At 57.1% G+C, this 14,036-nt stretch overlaps 1 protein-coding gene across 3 annotated transcripts in view; it reads right to left on the bottom strand.

Moving 5' to 3' along the window:
- RAP1GAP (RAP1 GTPase activating protein) overlaps window positions 1-14,036 on the bottom strand; it is a 67,485-nt gene that overhangs the window by 41,873 nt on the left and 11,576 nt on the right. For 2 of the 3 annotated variants that reach the window (XM_079776723.1, XM_079776726.1), the window contains exons 1-2: window positions 6,022-6,110; window positions 3,985-4,020 (exon numbers count right to left, since the gene is read on the bottom strand). In XM_079776723.1, coding sequence (XP_079632849.1) covers window positions 3,985-4,020; window positions 6,022-6,065 — 80 coding nt within the window. In that variant the 5' untranslated portion in view covers window positions 6,066-6,110. Of the gene's footprint in view, window positions 1-3,984; window positions 4,021-6,021; window positions 6,111-14,036 lie in introns of those variants that run through there. The other variant, XM_079776727.1, reaches the window with a different exon arrangement.

Below are 14,036 nucleotides of genomic sequence, written 5' to 3'. Positions count from 1 at the left end.
CAGGCTGACCACCGTGCCTCTCCTAGACTGTGCCTCTCTGCGCCAGACAGGTCCCTCCCCTGAGCCTCAGTTTCCTCATCTGTAAAATGGGGGAGACAGATGGGGAAGAAGCTGTTTAAAGATGGAATAAAATAATTCAGATGAAGTGCTCAGCCCAGAACGTGGGACCCAGGAAATGCTTCATATGGGGAGCAACTGGGACCATCACTGTCCAGAGGGGAGATATTTCAGTGACCAGATGGGCCCTCCCAGTGGGGCACCTGGGGCTGGGCAGTGACTGCTGTTCTGGAGGTATTGGGGCCATCTCCCTCTCCTTACCCCTGAACCAGGACTTCCCTCATTTCTGTGGCTTCCTCATCCCTGGCCAGGTCCCTTGCTTGGCAAGAGAAAAATCTGGACTCACATCCAGCCCTCACCAGCTCTGTGACTTCGGGCCAGAGCCTTCCCTCACCATCCTCAGTTTGGGTTTTTGGCCTCTAAAATGGGGACACTAAGCCAACTTGCAGGACTGCCATCACGACTGAATGAGACGACTGTAGTAAAATGCCCGGCACACTGTGGGCACTTGATCCTGGCTGGGTCCCGCCTCCTCCTCCGAGGCTCCCAGCTTTATGGTCAAAGTTGACTCTTCTCTTCCAGAACCCCCTTCCCTGAACAACTGCACCCCGCCATTCCCCCACCCGAGGGTCACTCCATCTCCCCACCATTCGAACCCACCTTCCGTGTCCAGCCCCCTTATTACTCAGTGTCACCACAATAAATTCAACAAAAAAGAAAAAACATGTCCAGCCCCCATTACAGCTGCAGAACCAGAGTTACCCACTGTCCCACTGGCTCCCAGTCCTCACACTGGGCCTCGTGCCTCGTCCCTCTGATATCTGCACACTTGTTCTAAGCTCCTCCACGGCAAATAACCTGCTGACGAGGTGCAGGGCTGGGGGAATCCAGTCATGATCACATCTGGCCTCTACCAGCCCTCACTGCTCCTCTGATGCAAGCCCCAATCTCTTAGTCCCTTTTTTAAAGGAGTTGGGAAAGCTACACCTCCTCCAGGAAGCCTTCCCAGCTTACTTGACAAAGTTTTACCTGTTCCACTCTCTGGACACATTCGATTCAATTCCACAAACATTCATTAAGCATTTGCTGGGTTTGGACAGCTGTGCCAGACCGTGTGGAGGACAGAAAGATCAGAAGAGCACAGCCCAACTTGTATGGAACTAGAGCTGGAAAGTGGGCCTAAGTCAAAAGTAACTTCTGCTGCCCTAGCCGGTTTGGCTCAGTGGATAGAGCGTCGGCCTGTGGACTGAAGGGTCCCAGGTTCAATTCCAATCGAGGGCACATGCCTGGGTTGTGGGCTTGATCCCCAGTAGGGGACAGCCAGTCAATGATTCTCTATCATCATTGATATTTCTATCTCTCTCTCCCTCTCCCTTCCTCTCTGAAATCAATATATATATATATATATATATATATATATATATATATATATATATATATATATATTTTTTTTTAAAGTAACTTCTGCTTCCAAGGACCTTAGAGCCTGCCCTGCACTGCAGTATAATGTAGACACATTCAACTCAGCTGAGGTCAGCTCCCTGGAAGATCCAATTCAACAAGTACGTATTGAGCACCAAGTGGCTCAGAGAGGAGAAATGAACTGCCCAAGGTCACATCACTAACATGTGGCAGAGGCCGCTTCAAATCTACGTCCGTCAGACTCTGAAAGCCATGCCTCCCCATACCCCAGGAAAGAGCCTAATGTGCGCTCTACAGGCATGATCAGCAGGAGGGGAGGTGTTCTAAGGAGAGAAAGATGGGGCGCAGGGATCAGGACAGAAAACACTCGACAAACGGTGACAAAGGGGGGCTGGAGGCGAAGACCTGTGAAAATGGAAGGGGAGGGCATAGCAAGGGAAGGGGCGAATGTGAGCAAAGGCACAGAGGCCGCGCTCATCGGGGCCGTGTTCCCACTGATGAGAAATGCAGGGAAGGGAGCCGTGAGTCCCAGGCTGGAAAAGGAGGTGGAGACAGGCCTTGAATGCCAGGAATCATAACTAACAGTCAAAATGACCCCCATTTTACACTAATTATATGCCAGGCACAGGGTGGGGGCTTGGCTTCCAGAAGTGGGGGTGGAGGGGGGGGAAGGGAGGATGTAGGTGTTAGCACCTTGGACAGCAACTCCAGCAAGGAGGTTGTGGGGCAAGGTGTTGTGGGTCATGGGCAAATCCTGATTTCAGAATCTTACGTTATAGGTGTCAACTGAGGCACAGGGAGGAAAAGAGACTTGCCCAACATCATAGAGCAGGTTAGTTACTATCAGTTCTGCGCCCTTATCTCTGACTCTTCATTCGGGGCTCCCTCGAGTGGACTCTCTGGGTCACCCTCCATCTTCAAGTCTTCCCCAAGCACATCCTTCACTCAGACCCGCTCTGTGGCCTGGAGGCCCTGGGACAGAGTGGGTGAGACTCTGGGCAGAGTCTAGAAGATCGAGATTTAAACCCAAGCTCTGCCACTGACTAGCTGTGTGAACTTGGGGAAGTCAATGCCCCCCTCTGTGCATCACGGTTTTCATCTGTGGGAAAGGTTCTGTGAGATGATGTAGTTCAAGCACCTGGCGGTACCCGGTCACAGCAGGTGCTTGACAAATGGCCGTTGTGGGGATACTGTTACTGAACCCCTTGAGGAAAAGACGGCATCTTCCTCACCTCCACCCGACCTCTGCTCTGGGCTCAGCACACAGTCTGGCACAGAGCAGAGCCTCAAAGGGACTGGGCACAGCAGCAGGGTCTAAGCCCAGAGAGGGAGAGGAACTGGCCCCGGGTTACACAGAGCGCATCAAAGGAAAAGAAAAGGGCAGGCCCCGGAGCTCAGCCTGGGCACCCCATGTGCCTCCCACCCAAGAGAGGGCTTCCTGGGGGCAATAATGCCAGAGAGGAGTCGCCCAGCAGCTGGGGGCACCGCAGGGCCTGGGGACCCTGGGAAGCCCTCTGCAGGGGCGGGAAGCAGGAGCCAGAGCCCTCGGGGGCTCCCCTGATGGAGCTGAGGTGGCAGCAGAAGCAGCCAGCTGGGCCCGTGTGGTGCGGGGGCCAGGGGAGCCAGGCAGCTTCCCCCAGCCTGCGGGGGGTGCTGTGAACCCCAAGGTGAGGCTGCACCTCCACCCACGGCTCTCAATGTTGGGGAAGCTGCAGGCACAGCCGCCTTCTGCCCTCCTCCTCCACAGAGAGGGCGGCTCCCGCTTAGGAAACGGGCTGGAGGAGAGGGCTCTGAGGGCTGTGCCTGAAGTGGAACTAGAGGGCTTGGGGGTCAGCCAAGAGGCTAAGGGCACCCCGAGCCCAGCCGGGAGCCGCCACGAGGTGGGAAGGAATGGAGAAGAGAAAGGAAGGACCGCCTTTCAGCGAGGGCCTCCAGGATGCCGGGCCGTTCGGTTTTGTTTTTACAACTTCCACCGTTACCCAGGCATTCCTACCCCCACTGCTCAGATGGGAGCGCTGAGCTGCAGAGAGGTCAGGGCCGTGGTCGGCAAGCTGCGGCTCGCGAGCCACATGCGGCTCTTTGGCCCCTTGAGTGTGGCACTTCCACAAACTACCACGGCCTGGGCGAGTCTATTTTGAAGAAGTGGCGTTAGAAGAAGTTTACGTGTAAAAAATTTGGCTCTCAAAAGGAATTTCAATCGCTGTACTGTTGATATTCGGCTCTGTTGACTGATGAGTTTGCCAACCACTGGGTGAGTGGACTGCGGAGGGTCACACAGGCAGTGGCAGAGCTGGCATGTAACCTGATTTGCCTGACTCCCCGGCAGAGAGCTCTAGAAGGAAACCTGGGGGGACAATACGTGGGGGCAGAGCTGGTAAGAGGGTCGGTCCGCCCCATCGCCTGGAGAGAGTGTCCAGAGGTTGGCGGGGTCTGGTCTGGCACTATAGGGGGTGGTAATGAATAGTTCAAGACTGCCCAGCCCAGCAGCTCCGCCCCAGCACTTACCACACACTCCGGCGAGGGGTGAAGGACTTGTCCACCCTGAAACACAGCAAGAGGGGCAACAGGTGAGGGAACAGCCCCTTCTCACCTGGACTTGCCCAGCATGTCAGGCCAACCCCACTCACCCCCCACCCAGAGGAGGCCGGAGGAGGTGCTCAATGCAATGTCACTGTCCCCCACAGGCTACAGGAGCCCCAGTGTCAGATGAGGGACACGGGAAGGTGTGGGGTAGAGGAGTAAGGAAAGAGGCAGGATTTGGGGACACGGGGGTAGGGAGCAGGGGCCCGGGGCCAGGCTATGGGGTGGCAGAGGGGTGGGGTCAGCATGGGAGGTCCTGGAGCAGGTGAAGAGGAACAGTGACCACAGCATTTGGGATCAGAGCAAAGATGTGGGGTGTGGCTGAGGCCGCTCACAGTGTTTCCAGACGGGACTAATCACGTGGGGGGTTAGGAAGAACCCTCCACACACACTTCCCCCAGCCTGCCTTCATCTTGGAGCTGGAGCTCACTCACAGCCACCAGGGGACAGAAGCCGGGGAATGTGGGAGCAGGAGGCCCACAGGAGCTTCCTCTCCTCCCCACCCCAACACACGCACACCCTGCCCCCAAAGCAGAGCCGGGGGAAGTCCTCAAGCTCCCAGAGTTCAGCGGTACCCCCAGGCTTCATTCCCCCAACCCCTCCAGGTCCCCCTCCAGAGAGAGTGGGTAGATTCTCCCCCAACCCACCTCTGAGGGCACCTTGGGGTTGGGAGGGCTGGAGAGGGCTCCACCCTCCTGCCCAGCGGGGGGCCTAGGGGCTCAGCAGCTGTTGGGACAACAAACAACTCCTGCCTCCTGCCCAGAGCCCAGAGGAGAGTGGCAAAGGGGCACCAAGCCGGACTCCGCCAGCGAGGGGGCACCCTCTGGGGGGACAGGACCGGGGTCTCCCGGGGGTCAGCTGAGGTGGACTCTGCAGACTGGGAAACTGAGGCCAGAGAAGCCAGGACTTGCCCAAGGTCACACAGCAGAGCCCAGCCCCGCGTCCTGTCCTGCCTCTCCGAGTCCGCTGACCAGAACCTCAGCCAGCGCTCAACCCAGGCTCCTCTCCTCACCTGCTGGCTTACCAGGCCCCGGACAGAGAAGGCACCTGGGAGGCCGGGTGTCCAGAGAGGGCAGGCACGTCGGACACACTGCCCACAGCTCAAAGAGCACTAGTCTGCTCCAGCAGCGTGACATGCGTGAACCCCAACTGCTCCACACCCCAGAGGTGTGTGTCCCTCTAACTGCAGGGAGGCAGGGCCTGGTGACGGTTATGCAACTACTTGTCCAGCCAGGGAAGGGGCTCTGGCCCCAGTCTGCCTACCCATCTCCCTTCCCATTGACCAAATCTCTGCCTGAGGCCAGAACCCCCACCCCGCCGCCGCAGCATGCCTCTGCACCCCTCTGAGGTGGGCACTTGAGGTCAAGAAGGATGGTGACCCCAAGATGTACAGCCACCACTCTGACTACCTCCACCCAGGCCACCCGGCAGCCAATAGCCCTGGGAGGAGGGGGTCCCTGAGAGACGGGGGGCATGACACAGGGGCAGCCCAAGGGCCCAGGGGTGGGGTGGGTGGGGGCCTGCTAATGGCTTCTAGGTTCCCTTCTTCCAAAGCCTCAGTGCAGGGGCCCAGCTGATTCAGAGACCAAGTGGGGGCCCCTGCAGGGCCGCCCTGACCTGCCCCCGCCCACCCCACTATACATGCAGCCAGGAGTGCACACACCCAGGCCCAGCCTCCTGTCCACACACCAGGCTCCTGCCTAAGAGTCGTCACGAACTTGGGACACAAACACAGAAAGTTCCGACCCCACACGTGCCCATGGACACCCAACCGCCACACGCAGGCACGCACACACCGCCTGAGCAGCACTGCCCGCCACACTGCCATCACGCCGCTCACCTCTCCACCAGCACACAGCCACGGTCACAGCCAGGCGCCGAGGCACCCCAACCCCAGCCGGACGGGCAGCCGCGCGCACGTGCCCACGCGCGCACGCGGGCGCCCCCGCCCGACGCACCTACCCTCCGTAGGCCCCGAAGGTGAAGCTGCGCTTCCGGCAGCTCATGGTGCCCCCGCAGCCGCCCGCCCATCTGGCCGGAGCCGAGCCCGAGCCGACTTCCCCGCGCCCGCCCGGGTCACCTTGGCAACCCGGGCCGCCCCGCCCCCGCCACAGGCCCGGGGATTGTCCGCGCCCCCGCGGGCTGCGGTCCAGCTGCCGGGCGGCCGCGCAGAAAGAGCCGCTTGTTCACGCCGCCCTCCGGCCGGGGCGGGGGCTTCGCTGGACTTTCCCAGCTGGGACCTGGGGGGGGGGGGGGCGGGGGGAGGGTGGTTGGCGGGGAAGAAGGAGGGAGGGGGGTTAGATGAGACCCACCCTTCACCCCCAGACCGGGGAGGGAGGGGGGCGCACCGGGCTGCAGACCCTCCTTCGGGGGCGGCACCTCTTCCATCCCCCGCTAGCGCTGTGGGTGGATCTGCCCCGTCATCACAGCAAGCTGGTCGCGTCAAGAACTTGGAATCCGGGGTCAATGGTCGCAATGTGGGCAGGTCTGTACCTCCCTGTACGTTCCTCAAATTTCTCGTCTGTAAAATGGGACTAATCTCCTCCCCCACCCCCTCCCCCGCCCTGTGGTGATGGAATGAGTTAATACAATAATGCTTAATAAATAGCAGCTGCAAGAGTCCCGCACTAGTTAGAAGCTCTGCTCAGGCAAATGAGAGCGTGAAAGAAGGAACGGACCAGTGTCACCCCAGAAAAAGGAAAAAATAAAATATAAAGTGTTAAAAAAGGAACGAATATGTAAAACTTGAAAAAGAAAAAAAAAACACCCACAAGAAGGAACAAGAGTCTCCAATAGCGCTTCTATGGCTCACTCTCACCCCCCTCTCCCTGGTGAGGAGGAGGCCCACAGGGGCAGGAATGGAGATGCCCCGCCCTCCTCTTGAAAATTCATCCAGCCTGGGGTCCTACCCGCGGAGTCCTACAGCTGGTCACGTATTCACTCAACAAACACGCTGAGCCCCTCTTCTGCCCCAACTCACCCAGAGCTCACAGTTCAGCCCACCCAGCAGGAAGCTGCCTCTCCTGCCCCAAGTAAAAATGTGGCAGATGACAGGGGACACTGGACCTGCCCCCCAGGGCTCACCTCCCCCTTCGAGATGCCCACTCTGCGCCCCAAAGAAGGGGGGATTATTCCCCACGCCCCTGCACCCAGGGAAGCCACCCGAGCTTTCAGGTTTTCCACGGGGTTTTCTGGGTAAAAGGACTACAGGGAGCAGATGCAGTGGGGGGACACGGAAGGAAGGACGGCCAGGCAGGGGCATGATGACGGGGTGAGAGGGATTCTTCAGAAGCCTTTCAGGAACTGTTCGGCCTGCGCCCTGGGCCTGGGCTCACTTAGCGCCATCTTCCCCGGTCTGGGTACAGGCTCCACAGTTTCCTCACCCAGGCGGGGGGAGGTGGTGCAGCCGCCGCCCCATTTCAGACAAAGACCCCAGATCACAGCAATCACTGCTCTCTTGGGGGTCCACCCCCCCTCTTCTCTGCTCCCACCCTGGATCCATCTCCTCTCTACCCACTCTGGTGGGCAGAGGAGGCCTCGAGAGCCCCTTGCAGCATTAGAACTACCCGCTGGGTTTGGTTCTCCGCGGAGGGTCTGGCTCCCTCTTGGCAGGGTGCTCCGGAACCAGGGCAGATTCCTGGGTGGAGGGACGTCCCCAGGGCAGTGAGGGATGCCCACTCCTCACAGGGCAATCCAATATGGCCCCGAGGGGCACTGAGGTTGGCCTGAGAAGGGAGGAAGTCTCTCCTTCCTGAGTGGTGGCAGTGGGGAAAGGGGGCAGAGAGCTGGAGGGAGGCAGGACCAGAAGCTAGGCCTGGGCTATGGGGGTGTGCACAGTGCCAGGGCTGGGACCCAGGACTCCAGCCACATCCAGGCTGCCGCACCCCCTAGGACATGGCCCTCTGTCTCGAGTCTGTCTTGTCAGTAGGAATGATTCATAAGTGGGCTCTGCATGTCCACTTGGCAGGCTGGCCAAGGGCCTCCAATGTGCCAAGTTTCCCAGCCGGGCCCGGCCCCTGGGAGGTCCTGCTGGTGTTGGGACAGTGGGCCCTTGAGAAGGGCCGTGGGGGCCACAGGGTTCCCACCGAAGACAAAGAGCCCAGTGTGGGCTCCCGCCTCTTGGGTTCTGACCTGCTGCAGCTGCCTCACTGGCAAGAGTGGGGGGTGGGGGTGGGTGGAGGTCACGTTCCCTTAGCCAGGAAAGCACCGACACTGCCTGGCCAGCTCCTGGCCCCTCAGGCAACAGCATAATTGAAAAGCACCTTCTTAACCTGCAAGGTCACTTCCAGGAATGTAGCCTCTACTTCAGGGCATGTGAGCCTGAAGATAAATGTCCAAGGACAAGGCACAGAGAAGCACTAGTTTATGTCCTCATGCTTGTGAAATTTACACCTCGCCCTGTTTAAATCCCAGCCCTCCCACTTGTCAGCTGGGTGACTTTGGGCAAGTCACTTAAATCTTTCTGTGCCTCAGTTTCTTCATCTGCAAAACGGGGTTGATGATGAAGATAACAGTACTTACTTCAAAGGGTTTTGCCAAGGATTGGCTTTAAATGAATACTTATAAAGCACGGAGAATAGTATTTGAATAGCATGTGCTTATTAAAGAAAGCACTTGCTGTAGCATCCTCTGTATTGGGCTAAACTATATGAAATCACGATTTTTGTAGTTAGCAAAGATTTAGAGTAAGAATTCCAAAACAAACTAATGGCCATCCCGAGGGCGTCAGACAAATAAATTAAGATCCATTTACACCATGCAATGCCATCCAGCGGTTGGAAGGAATGGGGCAGACCTAGGTGTGGACATATGGAACAACCTACAAGGCAGACACACACACACACACAGAGGCAATGGGCAAGGCTTTCACACTTCCTAGCTCTGTGATCTCAAACACATTAGTTAGTAGCCCCCCGAAAGCCGACCTCCCACTGTGACCAAGAGTCAGCACAGAGCCCGTGCTTGCCCACTGGCACCAGGAGGTCATTGCCATCTTTGGGATGGGATAGAGCTCCCTTCTTCCTTTCCCTCCAGCCTCTCACCTAGAAACCAGAGCCAGGCTGCCCTCCAGGGGCCAGGCCCTCCTTCTAGAAGGCAGCCCCCTCTGCTGGAACTCCCAGGTTTGCACCTGAGTCTAACAGGTGCCAGACTCAGTGCAGAGGAAGGGAGGGTGCAGGATGGAGTGCTGCAGAGCTCTTTCCAAGTTCACCCTGGGTTCAGCTCTGCGAGTCCCACCCACTTGCCTCCAGCTTCCACTTCCCAACCCACAGCAGGGAATGTGAGCGAAGCGCAGATTCAGGAAGATCTCAGGCCTGGGCTCCAGGTGGGACTGCTGGGGTCAATTCTTACCAGGGTCCCCAGTAACCTCCCCTGCCCGTCATTCCCATTCAGGGTATCTGTCTCGGCTGCCTGGCCAGCAGCCTCCTGTGTGGCTCTGCAATAATCAGGTTTCCTCCCCGGACCTCAGTTTGCTCATCTGATAAACACCCACTCTCACCTTGCTGGGTTTGAGACAAAATAATGGAAACATGCATTTGCCTTTGGAGGATTCCATTATCCACTATCCATTATCGAAGTATCATTCCCCTTAGCCATGGTCTTTGTAGCCAAGCCACACCCACCCAATCACATGCTGTAAACCCTGAGCTCCTGGAGAAAGAGTCTGGGTGGGTGGGTGGGGGTGGAGGGGGAACGGACCCCAGGCCCTGGGGAGGGAGGGAGAAGTGGGTGCAGCTTGGCTCACACCATTTCCCCAGCAACTGTCCAGTGAGGTTAGCAACCCAGCCATCCCCTGTCCTGGCTCTAAGACTCCTACTTTATTCAATGGGTTCCTGAGACACCTGCCTATTCAACGGGTCCCCTTCAGGGACCAGGACAAGCTGGCCTGGACACAATGGTCAGAATAAATGCCCCCACTCAGGCCAACACCCCTAAGGACGTGCTCTGGTCACCACAGGGACCACGTGCCTCCAAAGGTCCCTGAGAGCAAAGCGCTTTTGGAAACACAGACACAAAAGGGCGAGTCTGTCTTCCTTCCTCAGCCGTTCCACTAACGCCCAGTGAGCACCCACTGTGCACCTGACACTGCTCAGGCTCCCGGGACAGAGGGTAAACAAGGCACCGCGTCTGGGAGGGTCTGTGTGCACACCTGCACAGGGACTTCACCGACACACGTGCACTTGCCCTTGTGTTGTGCACAGAGGCATCTAACTCATGCCCAGAGGTCACAGCAGATCAAATTCATGCAGATATGCCCGCACGAACGTCAGGCCCTACACTGCAAGCCCACATGCACATACACATGCAAAAGTCAAATCAAGCTCACACCCATACGTTCCCAAACCAGTGTGTGTTCACCTCCCGACTGTGGCTGGGTTTGTACACACATGTGAACACACACCAATGACAACAGATTCATGCACAGAAGTCACAGGCCTACACGCCCTTAGATCACATTATGCTCACACGCAATATACAGACGCGCGCGCGCGCGCACACACACACACACACACACACACAGTGCCCAGATAACTATTGGGAAGAAATAAAGGTAGGAGAGAGGATGGCTCTTTGGGGGTTGAGGGTTGTGCAATTACTGCACCCCAATGAGAGGGGAAGCCAGGGCCCTTCTCACACATTGTAGGCTGGAGTCCAGACAGCCTTCTTCTGCTACCCCCTGCTAAGGGCAGCCCGCCCCCCCCCCCCGCCGCCGCCCATCTTCAGGGGCATGTAGGCTGAGCTGGAAGGGAGACTGCTTGATGCCCAAAGCTCTACCCAGTGCAGCTAGGCTTACTGAGCCTTGTACCAGGGGGCAGGAGACCTGGGTTGTGGCCCCAGCTCTGCTCGTCACTCATTGTGTTTTCTAGCACAGACTCTTCCCACTCTGGGCCTCTGTTGGTCCATCTGTGAGATGGGTGATGGGATGCCCTGACAATTCCTTAAGGTGCCACCCTCCCATTCCGCCAGTCCAGGATTCTGTGAGCCCCTCTTCACCCAGCCAAGGTCCCCCACCTTGACAGTCATTCTCAACGGGGGTGTCACTGCTCCCTAGAGGGCATTAATACATGAGGATGGTTTTTGTCCTTGGCAATTACTGGGGACTCCCACTATCATTCAGTGGGTGGGGGCTAGGAAAGCTAAGCTGGAAAGGGTTCCACCCAAGGAAGACTTGCCATGCATCAAATATCCCCCCAGATATACATGTGGGCGAAAAGCCCATTGATCCCATTCTAGAACCTAATTGGTTTATATATGTACTAGTGGCCCGGTGCACAAATTCGTACACAATGAAAGGAAATTAATTAGAAGAAATCTCTTAATATCGCTATTCACCCTTTCTCTATAATAGAAGTGTCAACCAAATTCACAATCGACAATGATAAATGGAAACACACGTGTGCGACTGGCGAACAAAGGGTAAAATATTTAACTGCAGCAGTGTTTGACTATATTCTGTGCAGTGAGAAAACCTGAAGTCATTTTCAAGGTCCACCATTTCTTACTTCTTTTCAGTTGGGTCAAGTTTCCAAGCTTTCTAAATCTCCATTTCCTGGCTAATGAAAAGAAAACAGGATTCCACCGTGTCTCGTATCTACCTACTCCAGGACTTCTGTGAGGATCAAATGACATGAGGCATGGGAAAACGCTTCACAGACATTTGGTTAAAGCAGTGGTCGGCAAACTCATTAGTCAGCAGAGCCAAATATCAACAGTACGATTGAAATTTCTTTTGAGAGCCAAATTTTTTAAACTTAAACTATATAGGTAGGTACATTGTTATTAACTTAATTAGGGTACGTGGTATTTTGTGGAAGAGCCACCCTCAAGGGGCCAAAGAGCCGCATGTGGCTCAAGAGCCGCAGTTTGCCAACCACGGGGTTAAAGTGTAAAATGTTTCCACCTGTGTTCCTGGGCTGAAGAAACTCCAAGGAGGCTAGTTGCTAGGGAGAGGAAGCCGGGCATTGCTACGTGACGTCACTACCCAGCACCCACAGCGACTGTTTCAGGGCTAGGCTGGGCTATGGGCTTCATTTTGCACCATGGGGTCTCAGCAGCATCGACTATGATTTGGTGGGGTGTCACTCCGGGGTGGTGGCGTGGCCTGTGTCCCACTTGGGGGAAGCTGAGTGGTTTTTTCTGGGTGTCAGCTCTGCGGTACCATTTCTCTGTGCCTGTCACAGCAGCTCCTGCTTGAGTGTCTGCCCCCTGGTGGTCAGTGCGCATCATAGCGACCAGACGGGAAGGTGGGAAGGACACTTAGCATATTAGCCTTTTATATTCGAAGTGCTTGATTACTTTATTAGGTCCTGGGGTGTGATCATGCTAGAGTATCTATGGAAAAGAGGGTTTTTACTTTGTTGTTGTTGTTAATCCTCACCTGAGGATATTTTTTCCCATTGATTTTTACAGAGAGTGGAAGTGAGGGCGAGAGAGAGAGAGAGAAAGAGAGAGAGAGAGAGAGAGAGAGAGAGAGAGAGAGAGAGAGAGAGAGAGAAACATCGATGTGAGAGAGACATCAATTGGTTGTCTTCTCCATGCACCCCCAACTGGGGCTGGGGATGGAACCTGCAACCAACGTATATGCCCTTGACCAGGAATCAAACCTGCAACCCTTTGGTCTGCGAGGCAACGCTCTAATCACTGAGCCACACCAGCCAGGGCGAGGGCTTTTACTCTCTTAGCGCAGGATATCTTTTGGTTTTTGAAATTGGGTGTGTAGGTAGGTCATTACAGGAAAAGGAATGCTCGTTAAAAAACGTGTTCTAACCGGGCCTGGGAGTCCGCCGCGGTCCCGGGCGACCTCCAATGGCCATGACAGGAACTGCAGGGCAAGGGGCGGGCGGGCTCCAGGACCAGGGACAGCGCCCCGGGCGTCTCCCCTGAGGAGGGTGGGGGCCCGGGGAGCGCCAGGAGGCAGCGCCCTGCTTTCCCGGTCTTGCGCTCCACACCCGCTCCCCCATACTTCTCACTCCCCCCCTGGTGCGGAGGCGGCCCCCAAAGCCTGCCCTCCCTCTCCCTTCTCCCTGATGCGAACTGCCGCGCCTCTCCGGGGACACGATGCCACACCTGAGCGCCACCACGTGCCGCCGCCCACCGCGTTCGGCCGCCCCCTCGCCCCGGGATCCGTTCGCTCCGTGCGCAGATCACGAACCGCACCTACGCGCCCTGGGACCTCTGAGATCCCAACGGCAGACCCGTGAGGCAGATCCTGCAACAGTTACGTGACAACCATGACTGATGGGGAAACTGAGGCCTGAGAACAAGCAGATCCTGCCTCTCTGATGCCTCCTCCAGACCTCAGGCCCTCTTCCCCCCACCTCCCCACCTCCGCACCCCCGTCAGACATGCACCCCGGCTCAGTAAGAGAAGCCCTAGTTCCGAGGCCCTGTGCCAAGCCCACTTGTTGGTTCCGCCCTCATGACTACCGGGTGGGTTAGGTGCTGTGAGCATCCCCGTTCAGGCCAGGAACCGGCCTGCTGGGCCAGTGGCCGCTCGAGGATGGGTGAGAGCAGAAGTGGCTGCAAAGACCTCTGAGGTCTTAGCTCTGCTCTGAGTCCCTCTGGGGGACACTCCTGCCAAGAAGAGAGCCCTTCAACCGGCTCACACTGCCCCGTCCTGACACCCCTGGAGGCCTGGCAGCCTCTTCTACCTCAGGGCACGGGGCGGGTGGCTGCACGGGGCCCCGCATGCCTCACACGTTTTAGCTCCAGGCAGCCCTTCCCCCGGCCCAGGGCAGGTGCTCACTGAATGCTTGCTGCCTGGCTGCAGCCCTGCCTGCCAGGAACCAGGGCTCCAAATGCATAACCACAGAGCCTGGGCCCGGAGCGTGGCCGAGGGCGCCACCCCGGAAGGAAACGCGAAACGGACATGAGGCCAGACAGAGCAGGGGTTGGCTGGGTCTTGGGCTGTGGGACTCTAACCCTCAGTTCTCACATCTGGAAAATGGAGCTATACTAGCTCTTAGCCTCTCACCCCAG

The sequence above is a fragment of the Cnephaeus nilssonii genome (assembly GCF_951640355.1).
Source record: "Cnephaeus nilssonii genome assembly, chromosome: 7".
NCBI classification, from domain to species: domain Eukaryota; kingdom Metazoa; phylum Chordata; class Mammalia; order Chiroptera; family Vespertilionidae; genus Cnephaeus; species Cnephaeus nilssonii.
This window is presented reverse-complemented; position numbering and strand designations above follow the sequence as displayed.